This window comes from Gossypium hirsutum, chromosome A01 (genome assembly GCF_007990345.1).
Source record: "Gossypium hirsutum isolate 1008001.06 chromosome A01, Gossypium_hirsutum_v2.1, whole genome shotgun sequence".
NCBI lineage: Eukaryota > Viridiplantae > Streptophyta > Magnoliopsida > Malvales > Malvaceae > Gossypium > Gossypium hirsutum.
Genome location: NC_053424.1, coordinates 56,047,456 through 56,074,195, shown reverse-complemented (window position 1 = coordinate 56,074,195; position 26,740 = coordinate 56,047,456). Strand labels below are relative to the sequence as shown.

At 36.5% G+C, this 26,740-nt stretch overlaps 2 protein-coding genes across 2 annotated transcripts; both read left to right on the top strand.

Annotated features, from left to right (window-relative positions):
- Positions 1–18,151: 18,151 nt before the first annotated feature.
- LOC107935676 (uncharacterized) lies at positions 18,152–18,946 on the top strand. The gene has a single exon (XM_016868298.1). It carries the CDS (start codon positions 18,152–18,154, stop codon positions 18,944–18,946), a length of 795 nt encoding a protein of 264 aa, XP_016723787.1.
- A 5,962-nt stretch (positions 18,947–24,908) lies between these two features.
- Positions 24,909–26,473, top strand: LOC107939696 (uncharacterized). The gene is made up of 3 exons (XM_016873062.1): positions 24,909–25,121; positions 25,303–25,443; positions 26,393–26,473. The coding sequence occupies exons 1-3, from the start codon at positions 24,909–24,911 to the stop codon at positions 26,471–26,473; spliced, it is 435 nt and encodes a 144-aa protein (XP_016728551.1).
- Positions 26,474–26,740: the final 267 nt, after the last annotated feature.

Sequence of the window (26,740 nt, the reverse complement as noted above, 5' to 3'; positions counted from 1 at the left end):
TTAACACATATATGATATATATACATGCATTTTACTTAGTGCATGCCTGACCACCTATTTACAGCATTTAATTAAGTGGCATAACTACTACTTTAGCCCCTTAAGTTTATTTCAATTTATAATTCAACTTTTATCCCTTACGCAATTTAGTCCCTATACCTTAATAACTCCTAATTTGACAAAATTCATTATTCCAAGAATTAATTAGCTACTAAGCTAATATTTACGGATCCTGTTTATGAAAACAGAGTCCCTGAAATACATTTTTTGACACCACTCACTATCGGGTCGTTACAGAACTAAAGGCTCAGCTTTAGGAATTACTTAATCGAAGGCTTTTCTGTCCTAATGTGTCTCTATGGAAGGCACCAGTTCTGCTTGTAAAAAAGAATGATGGTACTATGAGGATGTGTATAGATTACTATCAACTGAATAAATTGACGGTAAAAAAAAGTACCCACTTCTGGGGATCGATGATTTGTTTGACTAGTTTTGGGGGGCTTCCGTGTTTTCCAGAATAGATCTTCGTTCTGGGTACCATCAGCTTAAGGTTAAAGAGGTTGATGTTTGTAAGATTACTTTTAGAACTAGTTTTGGGCACTACAAGTTCCTAGTCATGCCTTTTGGTTTGACGAATGCTCTAACTACATTCGTAGATCTTATGAACTAGGTGTTTCAGCTGTATTTTGATCAGTTCATCATGGCCTATATCGATGATATTCTAGTATACTCTAAGACCGAAGATGATCATGATAAGTATCTTAAAGCAGTCCTTCAAATACTCCGTGAAAAACAACTCTACGCTAAATTGAGCAAGTGTGAATTATGGATAAGAAAGGTAACTTTTCTGGGTCATGTGGTTTCTGTTGAGGGGATTCAAGTTGATCCTAAGAAAACTGAGGCTGTGCTTGAGTGGAAACAACCTAAGAACATTTTTGATATTCGTATTTTCCTTGGGTTAGTGGGTTATCATCGAAGTTTTTTTAGGGGATCTAACTTATCGCAGCTCCTCTGACTAAGTTGTTGTGTAAGAACGCCTTGTTTGTCTAGACTGATGAGCAGCAAACAAGCTTTGAGAAGCTCAAATCTATTTTGACTTAGGCTCCTGTTCTGATATGGTCTGAATCTAAGAAGAAATTCGTGGTTTACAATGATGCGTCACATGTCGGTATGGGTTATGTTGTAATGCAATACGATAAGGTGGTGGTTTATGCGTCCCGACAACTTAAGTCACACGAAGGAAACTATCCTACACATGATCTTGAGTTAGCTGTAGTTGTTTTCGCCTTAAATATTTGGAGGCATTATTTGTATAGTGAAAGGTGTATCATTTACACCGATCACAAGAGCCTTAAGTATCTTCTTGCTCAGAAGGAGTTAAACCTCAGGCAACATAGATGGATTGAATTAATTAAGAATTATGACTGCACTATTGAGTATTATCCTGGTAAGGCCAATGTGGTGGCAGACACTCTTAGTTGTAAAGAAATGTTTGATTTGAGGGCGATGTTTGCTCGCCTAAGTCTATTTGGTGATGGGAGTTTGTTAGTTGAGTTGCAAGTTAAGCTAACTTGCATTGAGCAAATTCAGGTTAAGTATTTGAGGGATGATTTTTTGCTTCTGCGATTCTGTCAAGTAGAGAATGGTAGTACGTATGATATTGGGTTTAATGGTGATAGGCTTCTATGTTTCCAAGAACGGGTCTATATGCCTAACGAATCCGATTTGAGGCAATCCATTTTACGAGAAGCGTATAGTAGCCTTATGCTATACATTCTGGTGGAAATAAAATGTATCGTGAACTGTATGAGTTATACTGGTCCTAGGGTTGAAACGGAAAGTAATAGAATTTTTTCTCATTATTTAACATGCCAGTAAGTAAGACTGAGCATCAATTACACTTAGGTTTGCTTCAACCCGTTAAAATTCCCCTATGGAAATAAGAACAGGTGACTATGGACTTCGTTAGTGGGCTGCCCTTAACACCCACTAAGAAGGATTCTGTGTGGGCCATCGTAGATCGTTTGACCAAATCTGCCCACTTCATTCCTGTTAAGATAGCTTACTCCCTTCAGAAGTTGGCTAAGTTATATATTTTAAATATCATGAGACTTTATGGGGCTCCAATCTTGATTATTTCTGATAGAGATCCTCATTTCACTTCTTAGTTTTGGAGAAAGCTACATGAGGCTTCGGGTTTAAGGTTAGAATTTAGTACTACGTTCCATCCTTAGATAGATGGTCAATCTAAGAGGGTGATTTAGATATTAGAGGATATGCTTTGGAGTTGTGTGATCAATTTTCAAGATAGTTAGGTCCAGTATTCAGATGGCACCTTACAAGGCTCTATATTGTCATAAGTGTCTTACTCTGTTGTTTTGGACTGAGTTGGGTGAATGACGATTTTTGGGTCTAGAGTTGGTTTCTGAGACTGAGGATAAAGGTAGATTGATTTGGGATCTTCCTAAGGCAGCTTCTGATGGACAGATGTCTTATTCGGATCTGAAGAGGTGAGATATCAAGTATGTTGTGGGCGACTATGTTTTCCTTAAGGTATCTCCTTGGAAGAAGGTCATTTGATTTGGACGTAAGGGTAAGCTGAGCCTTAGTTTCATTCAGCCGTTTTGGATTTTGAAACGTATGGAATCGGTTGCTTATCAGTTGGATTTATCTCCAAAGTTAAATCGTATTCATGATGTGCTTCACGTCTCTATGTTGAGGCAGCATTAGTCTTACTTGTCTCATGTCATTTCAGTTGAGGAGATTGAGTAAGACTGAATTTGACTTTCGTAGAGAAGACGGTTTAAATTTTTGATCGAGATGTTAAGGTTTTGAAAAAGAAGTCTATCCTTTTAGTAAAGGTTTTGTGGCAGAATCATGGCACTGAGGAAGCCACGTAGGAAAATGAAGACTCGATTTGTCAGCAATATCCGCATCTGTTTGAATCAGGTAAATTTCGAGGTCGAAATTTCTTTTATGGGGTAGAGTTGTAACACCCCCAAAATTTTAAGTTTTGATTTGTTAAATTCAGTCATAACTAGGCACCTACCTTAATGGTTAAGTGTTCTAAGTTGGCATTTGAGGTTGGGTGTTCGAACCCTTTTGTGAGTACAAGATATATTTTGTCCTTTCTTTTATTAATTTGTGGATGAGTTTTCTTTTAAATTAAACTCTTCAAAAGGAAAAAAAATCTATTGGATGTTGGATAGAATATGGCTTAATTTGTAAGTAATAAGAGGGGTTGTTAGAATTTTTTTTCCATTATTAATGATCAATTAGGAGAGATTTGTGAGACAGTGAGTGTTCTTCCAATGGTGTAATTGCTGTGGGTTGTTGTTCTCGAGGGTAAGTGATTCTACCAGTTTAGTATAGTTGTAGTTGTTTGAATATTTAATATATTAGGAATATCGAGGACTTTAGTTTTGTAATCGGAGTGTTCTTAAGGATTAATTCGTTAAGTTTTGATGTTTATAGGAATCGAGATTCTCATCCTTTGAATTACATCAAAATTAGATCGGGTTTGTATCTGAAACACGATAAAATAGTAACCAGAGAAAGTCAAAAAAAATTCATTATTGACACCACACGACCGTGTGGTAGCCTATGTGTGACACACGGCCATGTGACAGACTGTGTACTGGACCATGTGTGACACATCGTCTGGGCTTACTTAGCTTATATCATATCAAACATATGTACAGGTAACAGATTATACATCAACAGGCAATCAAAAGTTAAGTTTTATAGATTTTTTAATATCAAACATACCCCACGGAAGGCCTAAGTTTGATTCGAACAACATTTACGGCCTTAGGGAGAGATTCTGATTTTTGGCCCACACGCCTGTGTGGATTCCCACGACCTACATGGCTCAAGTCAATCCCTCACATGGTTTGGACACACACATGTATGACCCAAGTCAGTTCCTCACATGGCCTTGTGGCATCGACAGCCTCAATTCCAGCTTTACATATTGTAGATTACTCAAGTTATCATTACACACCTAATATGGTTTTGACGTAGAAGAATAGAAAGGATTTCGGGATCAAAAAATGACATTACAATGACCAAATTAGATGAGTAATGTAACAACCTAGTTTTAGATAAATCGGTACAGTGTTTTTGAAACCACAAATTCGATGTTGGAAAATTATTTTAATATTATTTTTTGTGTTTACAGCATGATAGCATGTATGTATGAAAATTTCGTGAGCTAATTTTATCGTTTAAGTGCTCAAATTGACAAAAAGGACTAAATCGCGTAAAATGCAAAAGTTACATTCTACTTGTTAAAGGTGTCAAATAGCTTTGGCTTTTAAAAATGATGGTCTTAAATGGTAATTAGACCATTTTAAATTTTAGTGGACTTATATGGACATTAAATGGATGATATAAATGATTCATAATAAGGTTAGTTTATTAATTTGGTTATTAAAGGTTAAAATAAATAAAACAAAGCTAATTAAAGCTTCATTCTCATCTTTATGCACCGAAAATTAAAAGAAGAAGAAGCTAAGATAGGGTTTTTCATTCAGCTAAGCAAATTCAAGCAATTAAGATACGGTTTTTGATGGTTTCTATATTTTTATAATTGTTGCAGCTTAATCTAGCTAGCCCGTACCTTTAATTTCGAAACTGTTAAAAGTTTTGAGAGTTGCCATTGATCACTTTATGTGTTCTTTAGTTTTTGAGGATGAAATATGAAAGCTTGATGATAGTTTTACATGTTTTGTTAAGTGATTTTTGATGAAATTGCATAATAGGGATTAAATTGTGAAATATACAAATTGAGTGGTTGAATGTGAAATAAATGACATTTATGGGCTACTACGGGTGCTATAGTAATTCGGCTAAGCTTGGGTTTAATGAGATTATGTGAATTTTGTGTATTTGTGAAATAGGGACTAAATTGATTAAATGTGAAAATTTAGGGGATAATGTGTAAAAAGGCCTAAAATGTATGTTTTGGACTAAATTGAAAGAATATGAGATTGAATAAGTTAATTTTGAATATATTTAGATCAAGAAAAGAGGAATCCGGAATCTGATCTAGGGAAAGCCAAGATTATCGAGCAATTGACTCATTTTGCCGTTTTCATACCTGGGGTAAGTTCGTATGTGACAATTTCATTATAATTGTATATTAAATGCTTTGATATTGCCTAAACTGTGATTATGAGATTTTCATTAATGTATGAATTGTAAATATGACTCTATGGAATTATTCAAAGATGGAATAGAAATCTCGATTGAACCTTAGGAATAGATTTGGATACTTGTGACATGTTATAAGATGATATACCAATTTGGCTTCGGGCCATGCATATTGGATGAGTTGGCTTCGGGCCGTGATATTAGCACTTCGGGTGCGAGTTATACTGATTTGGCTTTTGGCCATGCATATCGGATGATTTGGCTTTAGGCCATAATAATTGTTCTTCGGAGAAGTTACCTTGATTTGGCTACGGGCCATGGTATAGGTACTTATCGTATGAGACTATTCAGTATCTAATTTTTATTCTGAATGGTTCAACAGGTAAACGGATGATGTGGTTGAGAAAGAGGTTAATACGAGGCGATACAGGTATGTATAGAACATATTCGAGTATTACATAGAGAAATTTCAATGAGATGGTATTAGATTATGTTTTGAGGCATGAGAAAGGGTTGTAGTTAATGTGTATATGGTGGTGTTATGTATAATTGTTTAATTTGTAATTATTTGATGAATTAAGTTATTCACGTACGAGCTTACTAATCTACGATGCTTACTTCGTGTTATTTTTTTCTATGTTTTATAGTGAATCAATGCTAGCTCAAATCTGGGAGTCATTGGGAACATCATTGCACTATTGAACATCTAATTGGTACTTTTGAGTTGTATAAATATGGTATATGGCATGTATAGGCTACTTGTGGTAATTTGGTTATGATTATAGCCATGAGAGTTGGCTTGTAAATGATGTTAATATTGATGTGTGTTTAGCTATTAGAGATGGCTTGTAAATGTATATGTTTTGGTAGTATATATAGCCACGAGTGATGGCTTATTTTGGAAAGTTTGGTATGAATACGATTATGGTTTTATAGTTGTAAATGTTTAATTTATTTATGGTGTATAATGCTTGAGAAGTGCTTTGATGAAGTATGATTTTGAAAGTTGAATTGATAAGTATTTGGATAGGTAATTGGTATTGAATTTGGTTGAAACAGATATGGTATGAATTGTGCATTTGGTTGATGATTTTCGCTACTAACTAAATGATGAAATGGTACCATTTTGATTGTTTAGGTGTTCATGAATAAGGGTGGCAATTTGGCCTTGCAAATGGCCTATTTTTATCCACACTGGCAAAGACACGGGCGTGCGTATCACTCGTGTGTGACACATGGTCATGTTACACAGCAGTGTGTCCCCTGGTGTTGTTATTAAAATGAAGTCAGTATGCTCCACACGGTCTCACACACGGGCATCTAACTGGCCGTATGGTACAAGTCAGTATACCCCCTAATTGGCACATGGCCTAACACACGGGTGTGTGACTTGGTTGTGTTGCATAAGTCAATATACCCTACAGTTTTGACACAGCCTAGTAAACGGCCTAGCACATGGTCGTGTGTAACCACTTTGAAGGGCACACGGGATAGACACACAGGCATGTGGTCGGCCGTGTGACCCAAGTCAGTATGTATGCCCTGTTTCCACACAGCCTGAGACACGGGCGTGTCTGGAGCCATGTGAGGCACACAGCCTATTCACAGGGCGTGTGACCTCTGTATGATTAAAATTCTTCTAAGTTTCCAAAATTTTCATATGATATCGATTTTAGTCCCGAACCACTTCTAAAGCATGTTTAAGGCCTCATAGGCCCTCATAAGGGATATTGTGATTGTGTTGATTGATTTATAAAAATGAATGCTTTATGGCTGATAAATGTACGCCATGCGTTGTGAATTGATTGGTAATACCTCGTAACCCTACTCCGGTGACGGATATGGGTTAGGGGTGTTACAAGTAAACCGAATCAAATCGCTTAAATTAGCATCCAAAATGAAGTTATGTCAAAGAACTTTTGACATAAAACCCAAAATCAAAACTTACTAGTAAAAAAAAAGCAAAAATGCGATTCCTAAATCATTAGAGAAACGTCAAACGTCACTCAATTCTCTCCTAAAAGTATATCATTACATTTTAAATAACACGATAACAAGTTTAACACCACAACTTCACAACATCAGAACCCCAAAGCATACAAACAAACTCAACAAAGTAACGGAGTCAAAAAAATACAAACCTACCTCTACAGATTGAAGGTAACCTCACTGAAATAATTGAATTAAAAGTATCAAGAACTAAAAAGATAAACATCAGCAACACATACTAATCACCGAAGGCCCTGGGCTGATGGGTGATCATCCTCATATGTTTCATTACACTCGAGCCCCAAATCCCGTTACGAGCTGGAAGGAGGTATCGAGCCTTAGACTGGAGGGTGGAGAAGTCAAGCGTAGCAAAAAAATCATCAGAATATAGTCTGAGAGCGGCACCAAATCCCGCAATACTAAAATGTCGAGTGATCCCTTAAGATTGATTGATATAGCTCTTGGTTCGTCCCCCGAAGATAGCACAGTCAATAGGAAGAATATGGAGAAAAACTCTAAAGTAAGCTCAGCATATGTTGACTCCACGATCACAAAGAATCGCTCCCATGGGGTCGCGTCCAGTAGTGTATGAACTAGTGCAAATAAACCCACAATCTAAAGGGTTGCCGAATCGATACACATCCCAAACCCAATATTCTATCCTTCAGATGCTGATATCTCTCCTCATGAGGTCGATGGTCAAATGTAAGGTACCGAGGGCGAGTGGCTACAGTCGGAGAGGAGGAAAGTGAAGTCCCAGTAGCCTTTCTTTTCTTAGAATGAGCGGTACCTTATTCTTACCTTGTATGTTCGGCATCATGTTCCTGAAATAAAGGATAACAACCCAATACCAGAGAACCAAAAAAATCAAAACCATCACTAACTAATCTAGCAGATAAACAAATCTGCATATGAATTAACACAAATCAGCAATAAAGCCACCGCATAACGAAATTCAAATCACATAACTAATATAATTAAAATCTACTCCTAATAAGAAAACTAAAACTAATAGCATGCAGCCAAAATGAACTAAACTACATCAACTATCTAATACTAAGAACATTACCACTACTAATAGAAAGAATAATAATGATAAAACTAACAACAATAATACTAATTAAAATAATAATAATAAATACAAATAATAACAGGAGTGGACTGCAATAGCTCATTTTTAAGTGGTGTCTGAAACAGTGGTCTCGAGGCTACAAATCCGACGAGTAAGTTCGTAAATATTATTATTTAATATTTATGAGTCAAACATGGTATTAAAATAAATGTTCAATTGGCAATTTATGTTATTGAAATAAATAATTTGGTTTAAGTGGTATGACCCTAAAGTCAAGTGATTTTAAAAAAAGAGGTATTGAGACCTTGTTTCTATAAATCGAGCTTTAAATTAAGGTTGTATTAAAGTTTCATTAAGAAATTTTAATGTTTAATTTGTTAATTAATTAAAAAGGACTAAATTGTAAATGATGCAAAAGTCAATCTCTATTATCTTAATTGTATTAACTGGCTAAAGAACCATAAGTTAAGGGTTTTAAAAGGTAAATATACCTTGTTTATATTAGTGGACATATATGGATAGATTTATTGAAATTTAAATGGTTTAAAAAGCTTAATAAGGTAAATTGGTAAATAAGTAAAATTAAAATAAAAGATAAAACCTACCATCATCTTTTTCATTTTTAATTTCTTTCTTTTGCCTAACTGAATACTCTATGGAAGCCAAGCTAGGTTTCGACCAAATTTATTTCTTCATACATGGTAGGTAATTTCCACTCATTTTTCATGAATTTGATGTTTTTAATATTATATTAGCTTAATCTAACTAATTTGGGGGCCAATTTGTTAAATTGTTTAGTATATAGGACTTTACCGTGGATGAAATTGTGATGTTCTTGGAATTTTATGATAGATTATTAAGCTTGGTTGTTGAATATAAGTATTTTGTTAAGTAATTTTTGATAATTTTCAAGTTTAGGGACTGACTTATGAAAATGGTAAAATTCAAGGAAAATATTGTAACTTATGGATAAATATGGGCTGTTATAAGGTTGGGTAAAAAATTGGCTAGCATGATTCATGATTAAAAATTATGAAATTGCAAGTTTAGAGCTTAGGGACTAAATTGCAAAAAGGGTTAATTTGGGGGCAATTTTATAAAATGTCAAAAAAGACTTAATTCCATAAAAATGAATTGATTTTTTGTTGGAATTAATAAATTGAATGGAATTATTAATTTAGATCAAGAACGAGTGAAAAATCGAGGAGAAGAGAAAATTACCAAATAGCCCCTAAACTTAGTTATTGTTGCAATTTAGTCAGGTAAGTTCGTATGACCTGTAATCGCTTTAATTCTAGTTAAATTGAATGTTTATTATGTAGTGAAAGATGTCAAATCTCAGTTGAACCTTAGGAATTCGTAGGATTAAAATGACATGTCATTTGGGATTTCATGTTTCGAGTGCTGGTCTTGAATATCCTACCGATGGTTGAGGTCCTACATTTGTTGCGAATACTTCACAACTCGTGTGAGCAACATTGTGAAGCTTACATTCCGACCAATAGCTCTGTGAGCAGGCCTATTTCACAGCTCATGTGAGCAATGATGTAAAGGAAAGGTTACAGTTATATGTAAAGGCACACTTCGTGTGAGCTTTCCCGAGCATTTGATGTAAGGGTAAGAAAGGGAATGGAACAGTAGGTGACTTAACGGAAAGGTTCATAATGGTATGAAAAGGTTGATACTTATGTAATTTATCTTATGAAATCTATTTACATTATAAATGATTTTATATGATGGTTAATGAATCTACTAACGTGTGAGCTTGATGATGCTTGAATAAGCTTATATTAAACTCATGGTATTGGAATGGTAAGTAAGAAAATGGAATAAAACATGATCATATGGTGAGGATGATAAATTAAATGTTATGTTTATATATATATGGTTGGTTTAATAGGTATCATGAACAAGTATGCTAACTTGTGAATTTGATGGTGTTATATAGGTTTTTATTAATCTTAAGACATTGGTAAAGGTTTATACTTATTCTATATGGTTCATTGTTGAAATGGTATATAAGTTTAAAGTTTTACGAGCTTACTAAGCATTCATTGCTTACGTAGTTATTTTCCTTTACTTTATAGATCATCAAAAGCTCAATCGGTTAAAAGTTCGTCGGAGATTTATCACACTATCAAGTAGACAATTTGGTAGTTTCTGAGTAATTATATTAAGGTTTATAATGGCATGTATAGGGTGCTTTGTAATGATATTATGGTGTATGTGTTAATAGTGTTTTTGCATGTATAAGCTTCGAAAAGCTAGGTTGGTTTGGTACATTTTGATGCCTTACCAAGTTATGTGATATTGGTTACTTTGATGTGCCTATTTTTAATGTTATCTTGGCATGTTGATAATGACTTGAAAATGATTACTTGAAACATGGTTAAGTTCATTTATGAGCTAAATTATTATGTATGGGAATGGAAATATTATCATGTATAGATCTATTTTATTGATGACTCATGGTAGCATTAATGGTTGAATTATTATGCTATTTTCTTGAATTTTATGTTTATGTTTTGAATGGTTGATTCATAGTTAAATGTGGTATCTTTTAGTACCTGCATGGACTAGGTTTATAAGCATGAAATGTAGCTTATGGACATGTTTAGATAATTGATGTGCATGGCCATATGGTATGATAATGTTGGCTTGAAAATAGTATTTTGTAATGTGTTCTAATTACATAGTGCAATTAGGTATTCATGCTTGAAATAAGGCAACATAGACATGTTATATAGATGACATTTAGATACAAATGTGGTGTCTTTGAATGGTACTTTGGTTAGTCGACTTAGGATGTTTGAAATGGCATTTTGATGTGTGTTTAGGTGATCCATTTAAAGTATGCATCAATGGGTTGAAGAGTTGTGCATGGAACAGATTTGAGATGACTTGATTTTAGGTAAACTTGGTTCCACACAGCCTGAGACATGGACGTGCGACTCAGCTGTGTGAGACACACGGCCGTGTGTCATTTAATGATTTCTTTAGGGTCCAAGTCAGTGAGCTACACAACCTAACACATGAGCGTGTGGCACAGTCGTACGACCCAACTCAAAAAGTCACACGGGTAAGGATACAAGCTAGGACACGGTTGTGTGCCCTAGTTTGAAGCTTACATGGGTGTGTACACGCGGGTGAGGACACAAGCTGGGACACGGCCGTGTGCCCTAGTTCGAAGCTTACATGAATGTGTGCACACGGGTAAGGACACAAGCTGGGGCACAGTCGTGTGCCCTAATTCGAAGCTTACACTGGTGTGTGTCTCAGCCGTGAGAGGCACACGGCCTGGCCACATGGCGATGTGACCCTTATTTTGTAAATTTTGCATCTTTTTCCTAAACTTTCTGAATTATTTCAAATTAGTCTCGATTTGCTTCTAGGCTATTTTTAAGGCCTCGATGACTCAATTTAGGGACAATATGCATGTGTATGAATGATTTATGATATGATTTAACTTATTGAATGTTTAAATGTTTTCAACCTTATAGTAATACTCTGTAACCCTAATCTAAAAACGGACACGGATTAAAGGTGTTACATTACAAACATTTATGTAAGGTTGACAGCCGATGATGGTTCTAATGGCGGTAGCGACGGGCGTGGCATGGGAAAAATAAATTGATGAGGACGATGGCTAACAGAGTAGGGAAAAAAATGGCGGTGAGTAGCGAGGGACTGTTCGATGCATGATGGCTAGCAGTTTGGGTTGAGTGGGGAAGGGGGAAGGGAAAAGATAAGGTCAGAAGGGCAACGAAAGGAAAAGGCGAATTATGGGTGAAAAAGGATGGGACGGTGGTGATCGGTGAGGGTGGTTTGGCCAGTGAAGAGAAGAGGAATGGAAAGGAGAAAAGGGCATGGTAAGGTCTGAAAAATGTTTGAATGAGAAAGGGAGAAGAGGAAGTGGACAACACTTGTGAGTCGGGAAGGGAGAAAGAAACGACCAGCGGTGGCATAGGGGAAGTCTTGTCTGCTGGAACAGCTGGTAGGGTTGTGGGAGGGGTTTCTATGAGAGTGTCGTGTATGAGAAAGGTAGGAGAATGAGTGAAAATGAAAAAAAAAATTTAGCTTCAAAGAGTGACAAGAGCGTGTCTGGGGGCTGTGTTGGGCCACAGACGACCATGTGAGTTGACTGTGTAACTTATTGTGCTCGTGATGCCATTAAAAAATTAAAACTTTTGCTCCAGTATCCACACGTCCTGTGACACGCCCGTGTAGGGTGCTCGTTCACTTCACCCACGCTCATGTGTGAGACCGTACGGGTTGTAATATCCCGTTTTCAGTTAAATCAAAACATTGGTTTTGAGACCACATGTCCGAAGTTGAAATAATTATTTTATTATTATTTTGAGGTCTACAGCATGATAGTATGATCGTATAAAAATTTCGTTAAGAAATTTTATTGTTTGTAGGCTCAATTCGATAAAAAGGACTAAATCGCAGAAAGTGTAAAGGTTATGTTCTATGAGTTAAAAGTGTCTAATAGCTGTAGAAATTTAAATAGAGGTCTTTATGAGGTAATTATATCATTGTTAATATGAGTGGACAAATATGGATATTAATTAAGTGATTTTAATGGTTTAATGATAAGGTTAAAAATTAATAAAACAATTTAAAATAAAGAAAAGGTAAAAAAAAAGTTATCATCTTTCTTTTCTTCTTCATGAACTGAAATTAGCACCTAAGGAAGCCATTAAAGACCTTTCAAGGTTCGGCCATACTCCATCTATGCATGTAAGTGTATTCTTGCTCAATTTTTAATGATTTCTATGTTTTTAGAGTCGTTGTCACATAATCTAGCTAGCCCAGGGACTAATTTGCAAAATTTCCAAAAGTATAAGGTTTTACCATTGATGAATGTGTATGTGTTTTGATGTTTGATGGTAAAAAATAAAAAGTTGTTGTTAGATAAAAAAGTTTTGTAAAGTAATTTATTTTGAAAATGTTAAATAGGGTTAATTGATAAAATGTAAAAATCATGTGGTGAAATGTGTGAGTTAATGAAATGTGTGGGCTAATATAAGCTTGTATGAAATTTGGCTAGCATGGGTGTGGATTAAATTACATGAATTTGCATTTTTATGAGCTAGGGACTAAATTGTAAAGAAGTTAAAATATTAGGGGTAAAAGTGTAAAATTTTAAAAATATGTATTTTGGGCTGAATTGAATAGAATGAATACTAAATGGATTGAATTTAATTATTTAGATCAAGTTAAGCCTCGTACAGATCTAGATCGAGAAAAAGATAAAGTATTAGACTAGTCAATCTTATTTCGCCGTTTTTGTGATCGAGGTAAGTTCACATGTTTAATAAGCATTAAATTATATGTGTTTGAATGTTTGATTGATATAACTATGATGATACGATACCACAAAAATTCTTGACGAGTTATCAGCAATGTATAAATCCCAGTTGAACCTTAGGAATAGATAGGATACAAATGACATATCATTAGGGGTTACTGTGTTTTGGGTGATGGTCTGTATGTTCTACCGGTGGCTAAGTTTCTTGGCATGTGTTGCGGTTACTCGTCAGCTTACATGAGCAACATCGTGTAGCTACGTCTTGACCTTCAGCTTGTGTGAGCAGACCTAGTGGTAGCTCGAGAGTGAGCATTTATATGAGATATAAGATTGAGATGGTTTTGACCATGTTTTGGCACTTAGTGTGCGGGATTCCCGAGTATCCGATAGTATTCCAAATGGTTCAATGGGTAAAGATGATGGTACGAGGATATAAAAGATGATACGAACCAAATCAGGTATTTGTGAGAAGTATGACAAGTAATTTATAGTTGATGTATTCATACATGACTAACATGGTTATGATTATGTGCTAACCTTTGAATTTGATTGAAACTTATATATGTTTAATTATTCTTCTTTAAATGAAAAATGAATGGTAAGTTGTACTTGTTAGACATATGAGCTTATTAAGCTTAATAGCTTACCTTGTAACGCCCCAAAATTTATATTTTTGATTCTATTAGAACTTGACACAACTGTGTATCTGCTTCAATGGTTAAATGTTCTAGGTGTGCGTGAGAGGTTCCAAGTTCTAGACCTAGTTTTGGCAAATTTTGGTTTTTATCTAAATGAAGCATGGTCTTTGGTTATTAGACTTATAAGTACTTATTTGTAAAAGCTTATCAGAATGAGTTTGTTGGTCTAATGGTTAAGATGTGTGTTGGTATGTTGGAGGTCTAGAGTTTAAATCCCTACAGGAGCATGGGTTTTATTTTTTTACTCAGTGATGGGCAAGAATTTCGGAAGAGTGGGGAATCTAGAGTGGTTATAGTTTAGTGGATTTGTGGGAGGAAAGTAAGGGGTGGTTATCTCATCATTTGATTTCCTTTTTCATTTTTACCTCCCCTTTTCCCAAAATTTCAATTTTCTTCAAAAGTTTCTAACGTCCCCTTCCATTTCTTTTGTTTCTCTTCTCTACTTTTTTTTTGTTCCTCTTCGTTTAATACTCTTTTTGCATCATTTCTAATTGCAGTGTTTCTATCTGTCATTTTCGTGGGACTCGGTAAGTTTGATTAAATGTGTTTTCGTATTGGTTAACGAATATTCTGTTAATGGAGGCTTGTTTTGGGTACTTAGCTAGAAGTTAAGGGGCTGTGGTTAGCCAGCCAGTGCTCTGGTGTGCGGAATCGCTCTTTTTGCTCTAAGTTAAGGGTTTCGTTGGACTTTAGGGTGTGTTCCTTCCGATTTAGTTGATGGAGAGTCGAAATAAGTGATTAATTGAGTGGAATTTTGGTTGACTTTTAGGTTCTGGAAGCTCAGGAGCGCTTACGTATTGAAAACAACACAGGTGTGTACTCCGATTGTATAGAAAATGAGATTCTGTGGAAGCCGAAAAGCTTTCTATCGATGCCACACGGGCATGCGGTTGACGAACCAGGTCGTGTAGGCGCAACACGGGTGCGAAAGACATGGTCGTGTGATGGCTGGCGAAGCTGTGTACGAGACACGGGCTCAGCCAATTGGGTCGTGTGGACCACATGAGCGTGTGAGAATTTGGGCCAGGCTGTGTGATCCACACAGCCAAGGCCAATTTAGGCCGTGTGGGCCACACGGGCAGGCCACATGGGCGTGTGAGCCCATTTTTTTGAAAAGTTCTGTAAGGTTTCACGGGTCGCCCAAGTCGAATGTGACCTATCGAAAGGTCAGTAAGCAATATTTAGACCCCTATTCCGTGATATGATATTGTGATGTATGTGTTACCATGTTACACCTAACATGTGTATCTATACTATTTTAAATATAAATGCATGATATGTTTATCTGCATTATAGCATGCCATATTGTATGACGCATTGCATCGGGGTGGGTTTGATGAAGTGAAGGAAGTATTTGAAGGCTTCATAAGCCTGTTATCTGGCAGCTAAGCTACATATTTATGACATGTGCTGCATTACGGAACTTTATGGTATGTAAGGTTGCATGGTTCGATTTTATGCCCATATTTGGTGTGCAGGGATGGGTGGGTCAATTTTATCCCCACATAGTGTGTTGGGTTGGACGGAGTTGGTGTGCAGGGTTGTTGGACATGTTCTGTTATTCTGATCTGTTATGCATGCTATATCTGAGATGGGTTAAGGCCCTAAGTTTGTATCTGTTTCTGTTCTGAGTGGGCCAAGGCCCACATCGATTCTGTAAAAAGGGATTAGGCCCGAGTTATGACTATTTTCTGATATCTGTCTATATGCATGCTGAACTTTGGGGATGTACACACTGAGTTTGCGAAAACTCATCCTTATTTGTTTTATCTGTTTAGGTAATCCCCAGCAGTATGCGGATCGGTGAAGTAGAGGACTCCACGGTGACCATGCTCACATTCATCTGGTTTATAAATTGATGGTCGTGAAACTAACTAATAATCCGACTTAAGGCAAACGCACCTATTGAACAGTAATATAGTTATGGTGAGACCGGAATATCGTATCCACGAGGACTAAAAGTACTAGTAGTTACTCTCTTTTGATTATCTAGCCTAAGAATTTAAGGGTGTTTTTAAACTAAACTAATTTTCTAATTTATCTAAGATCACGACAGAGGCGAAAGTTGGAAAATGTTTTAGGAAAACCAATTGAGAAGACAATACCCAAGAAAAAATCCACCTAGACTTCACTTGTTACCTTTGACTTAGATGATTTATTCACTTGACTTATTCCATAGAAATTCTTAATTTATGTTAATATCTCTCTCGAGACGAAGAACAACTGACTCTAAGTTGATTAATTGAAATCTCTTTCTAATTGAAATACCTATTGTCGCATTAACTCGATCTATGGATTCCCTTATTAGATTTGACTCTAATCCGGTAAATTTATGTCGTCCTATCTCTAGGATTGCATTCAACTCCGTTTAATTATAAATGATCTACTCTTAAACAGAGACTTTTGCTCCACTAAATAAGCACATCAAAAACCTGGATTAATATCCTGAAATATTAAAGCAAGAATTAAAACTCATAATTAAGAAAAAGAACAAGTATTTATCATATAAATCAAAGCATAATAAGATCCGTCATAGGGTTCATCTCCCTTAGGTATTTAGGGAGTTTATTTCATAATAATAATGGAAAACATCTCAAAGTTTAGAAAACAACAAAACACAAAGAAACCAAAGAACTTTTAAGAAATTGGATGGAAATCTTCAGTCTTGATGTAGATCCTGGCTCTGAGGTGATTCTGATGGCTAGTCGAGAGTATTTTCTGCCTCCCACTCTGTGTGTCCCCCCTAATCCTCTTCTAGGGTGTTTATATAGGCTTTAGAATGCTTCCAAAATCCTCAAAAGTGCCATTTTTTGAATAGAACAAGGCTTGGGCTCGGCAGAGACACGACCGTGTGCCATGCCTGTATGAAGGTGTTCAGGCCGTGTGCAATACTGAGTTGGTTCTTAGTCGACATGGCCATGACACACGGGCGTGTGGTCTACCCATGTGGAAGTGCTTAGGCCGTGTAAAACACTGATTTAAGCCCAATTTGTTCATTTTTGGCTTGTTTCTCGCTCCTTTTGCTATCCTAAGCTCTCTTGAGTATAAAACATGAAATTAAAGGATTAAAAGCATCGAATTCACTAAAACCAAGGAGAAATCATTCATAAATATGCCAAGCATGGGGTAAAAATATGTACAAATTACGGTTTATCATAAACTTACTACTTTTGTTTTATTCATTATTTTGGGAATATTTTAATGTAATTTTGGACTTGGACTTTTGGTATATAATTTGGGCTTTTAAACTGGGAACATGGATTATAAGCTACAACACCCAAGTATGGTTTTCCTAATTCCAAATGGTTTCTAAGAAAACACTCTCATGTGATATCGCCAGATTTGGCCATAATGTCTAGGCCGGGTTTGAGGTGTTACATTTAGTGGTATCAGAGTCAGGTTGCAAAACTTGACTGTGGATTTGGGTTGTAAAAAAACTAGTTTTTGTGAAATGATTTGTAAAATGATTTGAAATATATTTGATAAATAAGTGGTACACCGAGTCTTTGGCGCCGATCCTGTAAGTTTCTAGAACTCTGATAAGTATTGGTTGAATGCATGCTTAGAATATACTGAAATTCTATTTGGATTTGTTTGAAAATACTATTGTATGCTATGAAACTACTGTAGGTAGTAGACTTTATTGAAGTACTCTAGGTAGTGTAAACTGAAAACTGTAGTAAACTACGACTTGGGATAACAGAGTCTGAACACTCTGATAACTTTACTTTATAAAATATTTGTTAATAAATATCGAAACTGTAAACTGATTTGCATAAAACTGTTAATACAAATTTATCCAAAATTACGATGAGCACACGTGGTACTCGTAGACGGGGTACTAGAGGCCGTGGTAGGGGCCGTAGAGGGGCTCGAGCTGAGCCATTCGCATCTGGCACAATTCCAAATCTGGACACTGGTAAGATGCAAGTGTCCCCTATTACTGAGACTAGGTCTGGGATGGGGTTACACGATCGTACGGCTGGGAACAACGCACTGTCCCAAGCCATGCTACGGATTCTAGAGAGGGTCGTTGGGCCCAACATTGGTTCTGAAGGCTGTGGGTCTGTTACGAAACGACTCCGGTCCAATGGGGCCAAGGTATTTAGGGGTATCACTGGAGTTGCTTCTAATGTGGCCGAGTACTGGATGGATGCCACGGAACGTATTATGGATGACCTAGATTTCACTGCTGAGGAAAAGCTTAAGGAAGTTGTGTATTTGCTTCGTGATGAGTCATACCAGTGGTGGTTGACGATTAAAGAAGACACTCAGCTCAACCGATTGACATGGGATCTGTTTAAGATAGCTTTCCAGAGCAAATATGTAGGGGCCAGTTATATCGACTCTCGAAGACTGGAGTTCCTTAATCTTACTCAAGAAGATTGTTCAGTGGCCAAGTATGAGGCCGAGTTTCTGAGACTGAGCCGTTATGCGAGGGGCATGGTGGTGACAGAGTATGAGCGCTGTGTCCGTTTTGAGGATGGTCTCCAGGACAGTTTACGGGTTCTGATAGCTCCTCAGAGGGAGCGGGATTTCTCTACACTGGTTAAAAAGGCGAAAATCACCGAGGAAGTAAAGCGCACTGAGCACCAAAACCGAGATAGAGGGAAGGCTAAGAGGGATGCAGAGCTTGTGAATTCTGGGATGCGGCCTAGGAAAAAAGCCATGTTTGATGGGCCCGTGAGAGTTGGGCCTACTGTTACACCTACTGGGTGACGATCTGTCAGCACTGTAATAAACACCATCCGGACTAGTGTTGGAGGGCTACTGGAGCTTGTTTGATGTAACGACCCGAATTTTACGATTATCGAAAAAGTTTATTTTCGGGTCTCCGTTTCTGAAAAATGGATTCGTAAGTTAATTGAGTGATTAATTAGAGTTTAATAAGGTGAATTAGCTTAAATTGAGGCTAAATAGGTATAAGGATTAAATTGAATAAAGTGTGAAAGTTGAATTATAGATTAAAAGAAAATGTAAAGGACCAATATGGCAATTATGCTATTTGTCCTAATTTAGGAGGCAAAAGATGGAAAAATATAAGATTTTTCTTAGAATAATTAATTTATTATTATTTTGGTTATTATTATTTAATTGATATTAAATTATTATTAATAAATTAAAATAGTGACAAATGTGTAGTAATAAAAATATACATATGTAATAAATATTATACATACGTTTGTAATACATGTATGTATTTACTTATTATTTAAGTAAATATTTAATTATTAAAATTAAATAAAGTAAATAAATAAATGAATTAAAGAAAGATAAATGTGTGATGATGATTTGATACAAGTGTATTAATAAAAATACATACATTTGTAATACTTGTATTTAGTTATTAAATAGATAACTATTAAGTAAAAGATTTTTATCAATTAAATAATTATATTATAAAATTTTTATGTAATAAATAAATTAAATTATGCCAAATGTATAGTTATAAATGGATACATATGTACTAATAATATACACATATATAAATAATAAGTAAGTATTACTAATTTAAGTACAAATAATATATATAATAGTTTAATGAAAATAAAAGAAAGAAAAAGAAGGAACGAAACAGAATAGAAGAAACGAAACAGAGAAGGAAGGAAAAAAAGAAAGAAAGGAAAGAAGAAAACGGAAAATTGAGGGTTTGAAGTTTGAAGTCTAAATAGGTAAGTCAATTTTACTTAATTTTGATGTTTTAAAAGCCTTGGAATAAAGTTTTGATGGAATTAAGTTGATATTTTAGAAGATATTAGATTTCTAAATATGGTTCATGTTGAATAAAATGATGAATTAGGGATTAAATTGATAGAAATTCAAGTTAGAAGTGAAATAAGGATTGAATTATAAAGTAATTCATAAGTTTTATGCTTTAAGGACTAAATTGAAAGAAATTTGAATTTATGAATTTATGGAGAAATTAGAGAGTTGAAATTTTGTTTTAAGTGATAGTTGAGTGAAAAATAGAGAATAAATTGTAAAGAAAACAAGTTAGTTTGAATTGGGATTAAATTAGAAGTCATGTAAATATTGAGTTGAAATTGGAATAAATAAAAATGAAATTGTATATTGATAAATTTTAAATTGTTTTAATTTCCATAGCTAACATTGTGTCAGAAATCTCGGCTAAGCAAGAAAAAGGCAAAGTCGACAAGGGTTAGCTCGGAAATTACGACTTGTATTTCTATAATTCGAACCTAGCTATTAATTGTTATATTTTTTATTCAATGCATTTAGTAAATGTTGAAGTGAGAATTATTGTGTTTGTAATGGAAATGGATTAATTTGGTATGTGATGAATTTATATTGATTGAATTAAATTGAATTATATATTATAAATATATATATATATATGTGTAAATGTGATATTGTGCAATTACGATAATTGAATTTTGGGTAAATGTTATGATAAATAATTAAGATGGGAATTATTTGTATTGTGTCTTTATAATTGAAATGAATTGATTTAGTATGTGATAAATTTATTGAATTTATATGAATATATGTGATTGATGTGGAAATTGAATATTGAATGTATGTTATATTGGAAAATATATTGGTTAGAAATGTGATGAAATTAGTATGAATAAGTGACTATTGTGAAATCGAATATTTGTTATTAAAAAGTCAATTGAATTATATTGAATTGAGTTGTAATTAAATTGAGAATGAAATTGAAATTGAAAAGTAATATGGAATACCCTATTAACTAGTCGGGCTGATTCGGATATAATTGACATGCCATAGGATTTGGAAGGGTACTGGATTTATCGGCTTTGCCGATCAGGAACTTTATGTGTCATATATCAGGCACTTTATGTGTCGTATCAAGCACCTTGTGTGTCATATTAGGCACCTCGTGTATCGTTTTAGGCACTTATGTGTCGTATATTGATCAGGTACTACGTACCGTTTAGGCACAATGTGCAGTACTGGTGTGTTTGGGTTGGAATTCGTGTATCCATCAATGTCCGAGTCATATTAATAGGGGTAAATAAAAATACTGAATGACTGGTTTCTTTAATGATTGATTGTTGTTGAATAATAAAGATCAATTGACCGTTATCGAAAAATATTGACTGTTATTGAAATGGATAAGTACAGAATACTGATTGAAAAGTGAATATTTGAATATAGTTTATTGATATTAAACAGTGAACTAAAGTATGACTGAGATAAATGAATTATATACCTCTGAATTGGATAAAAGTGAATAAAATTATTGTTTAAATGACTTGTGAATAAATCATGGAAAGCTATACAGGTTAGTAAGTGAAAAGAATGGAATAAGTTATAAAGAATTTATCTATGAATTAAATAATTGAATAATTGTAATTGTATATGATTTTAAGTGTTTGTTATATATTTTCATTTCATTAAGTGTTCGGGTTATACAAATACTACTGAGTTCATACTCAGCGTACGGTTTGTTTTCGTGCGTAGGTTAAGTTAAAGCTAGAATGTAGAATCAACATCCCAGGTTGACCCGAATTCAATGAGGTAAAGCGTGTTAATAGTTGGTAATGGCATGTGTGTGTATTTTGAATTGTCAATGTATTGATGAAATATTTAGAATTAGGTTTGGTAATGGTATATAATAGGATTTGGCTTAATTGGTATAAATTTGAATTATTTGATAATTTTTTAAATTTGTGATAAGTGGAAATAATTATTTTAATTAATAACCGTAAATGAATTGTACTGACTGATACGGATAAGGGTTAGAGGGTGTTACATTTGAGGTGTGGGTCTACGAAGCACCGTGTTAAGGACTATCCATTGAGGACTAATTAGATGCAAACTCCGGTTAATGAGATTGCACAGCCACCCAGGGTAGTTCAGCAGCCACCTAGGGGCCAAGGTCAGGCTAGAGGTGGTAACGGCATGGGCCACGGACAGAGAGCACCGAGCAAAGGTGCTAGACTGACTGAGGCGAGACAGCCTGCACTGGTCTATGCTGCAAGTCACCATGAGGATCGAGATACTCCAAATGTCATCACGGGTACGTTTCTAATTTTTAATGTACATTACTTTGCTTTGATAGACATGGGCTCTACACACTCTTACATAGCTAGTACGGTGTCTGAGACCTTGGGGTTGCCGTTTGAGAGCATTTCTAGTGAGATAACAGTGGTGAGTCTATTGGGGTAGTCTATTGGAGTTAGTAAACTATTTAGAGACGTTCCGTTAGATGTCCAAGGGACTGTATTTCTAGCTTATCTGATGCAGCTTCCTTTTGAGGAGTTCGACTTGATTTTGGGCATGGACTGGCTGGTCAAACATCAAGTGAATCTGGACTATGCTACGAAAAGGGTTATTCTGAGGATCGTGGGGGATAATGAGGTGGTCGTGATTGGGGAATGCCGAGATTATTTGACTAATGTGATATCTGCATTGAGGGTAGAGAAGTTAATAAGGAAGGAGTGTGAGGCATTCTTGGCTTTCATTAGTGTTGCTGATTATGTGGACTCTACGGTTAAGGACATCCGAACTGTAAGGGACTTTCCAGATGTTTTTCTAGAAGAATTATTGGGATTGGCTCCGAGTCGTGAGGTAGAATTTGGTATCAAGTTGATTTCGAGTTCAGCTCCGGTGACTATTACCCCTTATCCAATGGCACCGAAAGAGCTGACAGAGCTTAAAGCTCAATTGCAAGAGCTGTTGGATCGTGGATTTATTCATCCCAGTGTGTCTTCGTGGGGAGCACCTGTTCTGTTTGTAAAGAAGAAATATGGGACAATGAGGATGTGTATCAACTACCATCAGTTGAATAAGTTGACAATCAAGAATAAGTATCTGCTTCTGAGGATAAATAACTTATTCGATCAGTTCAGAGGGGCTTCAGTGTTCTCTAAGATCGATTTGCCTTTGGATTATCATCAGTTAAGAGTTAAGGAGGCCGATGTGCATAAGACAGTGTTTAGGACTCGGTACGGACATTACAAGCATTCATGGATTTGATGAATCGAGTGTTCCAACCCTATTTGGACCAATTCGTGATGGTTTTCATTGACGACATCTTGGTATATTCTAAGTTAGAGGGCGAGAATGATGAGCATCTCAGAGTAGTTCTGTAGACTCTACGAAAGAAACAGTTGTATGCGAAGTTTACGAAGTGTGAGTTCTGGCTTAGAGAGGTAACCTTTTTGGGGTATGTGATTTCTGCTGAGTGGATTCATGTAGATCCTCGTAAGATTGAGGCTGTGTTGAGTTGGAAACAGCCAAAGAATGTGTCAGAAATTCACAGTTTTCTAGGGCTGGCAGGAAATTATCGACGATTCGTAGAAGGGTTCTCTTTGATCCTACCTCTGATAACTAAGCTGCTGCATAAGGAAGTTCCTTTTGTGTGGACTGATGCATAGCAGGAGAGCTTTGAGAAGCTCAAGACCGTGCTAACTCAAGCACCTGTTCTGATTCAGCCTGAAACCGCTAAGGACTTTGTGGTATATAGTGATGCGTCACATGTGGGTTTGGGTTGTGTTCTGATGCAAGAGAGTAAAGTTGTTGCGTATGCATCTCGTCAGCTCAAGACTCATGAGGTTAATTATCCGACGCACGATTTGGAGTTGGCAGTAGTGGTCTTTGCTTTTAAGATCTGGAGGCACTATCTATACGGTGAGAAGTGTATCATTTACACTGATCATAAAATCCTCAAATATCTCCTCACTCAAAATGAGTTGAACCTTAGGCAGCTTCGATGGGTTGAACTGCTTAAGGATTATGACTGCAGTATTGAGTATCATCCTGGTAAGGCCAATGTGGTGGCTAATGCGCTTAGCCGTAGAGCTATGGCTGACTTGAGAGCGATGTTCGCTCGACTCAGTTTATTCGATGATGGGGGTTTATTGGCTGAGCTGCAGGTAAGACCGCCATGGATTGATCAGATCAGGGATAAACAAATGAGAGATAAGTCTCTTGAGTTGAGTTTCCGTCTGATTAAGAGTGAGGTTACTACGGATTTTGGGATTAATGATGATGGGGTATTGTGTTTCCGAGGATGGATCTATGTACCGAATGATGAGGATCTAAGGCAGTCGATTCTGAGGGAGGAGCATAGTAGCCTCTATACTATGCATCCCAGTGGGAACAAGATGTACCGAGATCTCTGAGAGTTGTACTGGTGGCCAGGGTTGAAACGTGAAGTTACCAACTTTGTTGCTTGCTGTTTGACTTGTCAGCAAGTTAAGGCTGAGCATCAGTTACCTTCGGGTTTGCTGCAGCCTGTTAAGATACCGTTATGGATATGGAGAGAGTAACGATGTACTTCATTACTGGGTTGCCTCTAACACCCACTAAAAAGGATTCTGTTTGGGTCATCATGGATCAATTGACCAAGACTGCACATCTCATTCCGGTTAAAATAGACTTTTCCTTACAGAAGTTGGCCAAACTTTACATTTCTGAGATAGTGAGGCTACATGGGGTACCTGTCTTGATCATTTCTGATAGGGATCCTTGTTTTACGTCTCGGTTCTGGCAGAAGTTTCATGAGGCTTTGGGTTCAAGATTAGACTTCAATACTACTTTCCATCCTCAAACATATGGTCAGTCGGAGAAGGTGATTCAGATTCTAGAGGACATGTTGAGGGGTTGCATTATAGACTTTCGAGGCAGTTGGGAAGAGTACTTGCCATTAGCAGAGTTCACTTACAACAACAGCTATCAATCTAGTATACAGATGGCACCTTACGAGGCATTGTATGGACATAAGTGTCGCACTCTCTTATGCTGGACTGAGTTAGGTGAGAGATGTGTTCTGGGTCCGGTGTTGGTATCAGAGACTGAAGATAAAGTCCGTTTGATTCGAGATCACCTAAAGGCGGCTTCTGATAGACAGAAGTCCTATACGGATTTGAAAAGGAAGGATATCGAGTATTCTGTGGGAGACATGGTTTTCCTTAGGGTCTCACTATAGAAGAAGGTTCTGAGGATCGGTCACAAGGACAAGTTGAGCCCTCGATTTATCGGCCCTTACAGAATTCTGAAGCGAGTAGGACATGTCGCTTATTAGTTGGAGTTACCACTGGAGTTAAACCACATTCATAGATGTATTCCACGTCTCAATGTTCAAGCACTATCGCTCTGATCCCACACACATTGTGCCTGTGGAGGAGATTGAGGTTAGACCAGATCTAACATTCGAGGAAGAGCCGGTTCAGATCCTAGATCATGACGTTAAGGTTCTGCATAGGAAATCTATCCCCTTAGTGAAGGTGTTGTGGTGGAATCATAGCACTGAGGAGGCTACTTGGGAGCCGAAGGATTTGATGCGTCAGTAGTATCCTCACATTTTTTATCAGGAAAATTTCGAGGATGAAATTTTCTTTTAGGAGGGTAGAGTTGTAACGCCCCCAAAATTTATATTTTTGATTCTGTTAGAACTTGACACAACTGTATATCTGCTTCAGTAGTTAAGTGTTCTGGGTGTGTGTGTAAGGCCCCAAGTTCTAGACCTAGTTTTGGCAAATTTTGGTTTTTATCTGAATGAAGCCTGGTCTTTGGTTATTAGACATATAAGTACTTATTTGTAAAAGCTTATCAGAATGGGTCTGCTGGTCTAGTGGTTAAGCTGTGTGTTGGTATATTGGAAGTCTAGAGTTCGAATCCCTGCAAAAGCATGGGTTTTATTTTTTACTCAGTGATGGGCAAAAATTTCGGCAAAGTGGGGATTCTAGAGTGGTTGTAGTTTAGTGGATTTGTGGGAGGAAAGTAAGGGGTGGTTATCTCATCATTTGATTTCCTTTTTCATTTTTACCTCCTCTTTTCCCAAAATTTTAGTTTTCTTCAAAATTTTCTGACGTCCCCTTCCGTTTCTTCTGTTTCTCTTTTCTACTTCTTTTTTTTTGTTCCTCTTCGTTTAATACTCTTTTGTATCCTTTCTAATTGCGGTATTTCCATCTGTCGTTTCCATGCGACTTAATAAGTTTAATTAAGTGCATTTTCATATTGGTTAACGAATATTCTATTAATGGAGGCTTGTTTTAGGTACTTAGGTAGCAGTTAAGGGGCTGTGGTCAGCTAGTCAGTGCTCCAATATGCGGAATCGCTATTCTTGCTCGAAGGCAAGGGTTTCGTTGGACTTTAGAGAGTGTTCCTTCCGATTTTAGTTGATAGAAAGTCAAAATAAGTGATTAATTGAGTGGGATTTTGGTTGATTTTTAGGTTCTAGAAGCTCAAGAGCGCTTACGCGTCGAAAACAACATAGGTGTGTACTCTGATTGCACAGAAAATGGGATTCAGTGAAAGCTGAAAAGCTTTCTGTCAACGACACACAGGCGTGTGGTCGCCCGTGTGGTAAGCCATGTGAAAGTACATGGGCGTGTGGTCAACGAACCAGGCCGTACGTGACAACACGGGCACGACGACACGGCCATGTGATGGCTGGCAAAGCCGTGTGCGAGACACGGGCTCGGTCAATTGGGCTGTGTGGGCCACATATGCGTGTGAGCCCATACAGATGAACCGCACAGGCGTGTGAAAATTTGGGCCAAGCCTTGTTATCCACATAGC

Excerpts from the sequence above, each read along its gene's own strand:
- LOC107935676 (XM_016868298.1), top strand. The coding sequence starts at position 18,152 with ATGCAAGTGTCCCCTATTACTGAGACTAGGTCTGGGATGGGGTTACAC.
- LOC107939696 (XM_016873062.1), top strand. The coding sequence starts at position 24,909 with ATGGCACCTTACGAGGCATTGTATGGACATAAGTGTCGCACTCTCTTA. Across the intron at positions 25,122-25,302 it reads AGTATTCTGTGGGAGACATG|CACTATCGCTCTGATCCCAC; the intron begins GTTTTCCTTAGG and ends TCAATGTTCAAG. Across the intron at positions 25,444-26,392 it reads AATCTATCCCCTTAGTGAAG|GTTCTAGAAGCTCAAGAGCG; the intron begins GTGTTGTGGTGG and ends GTTGATTTTTAG.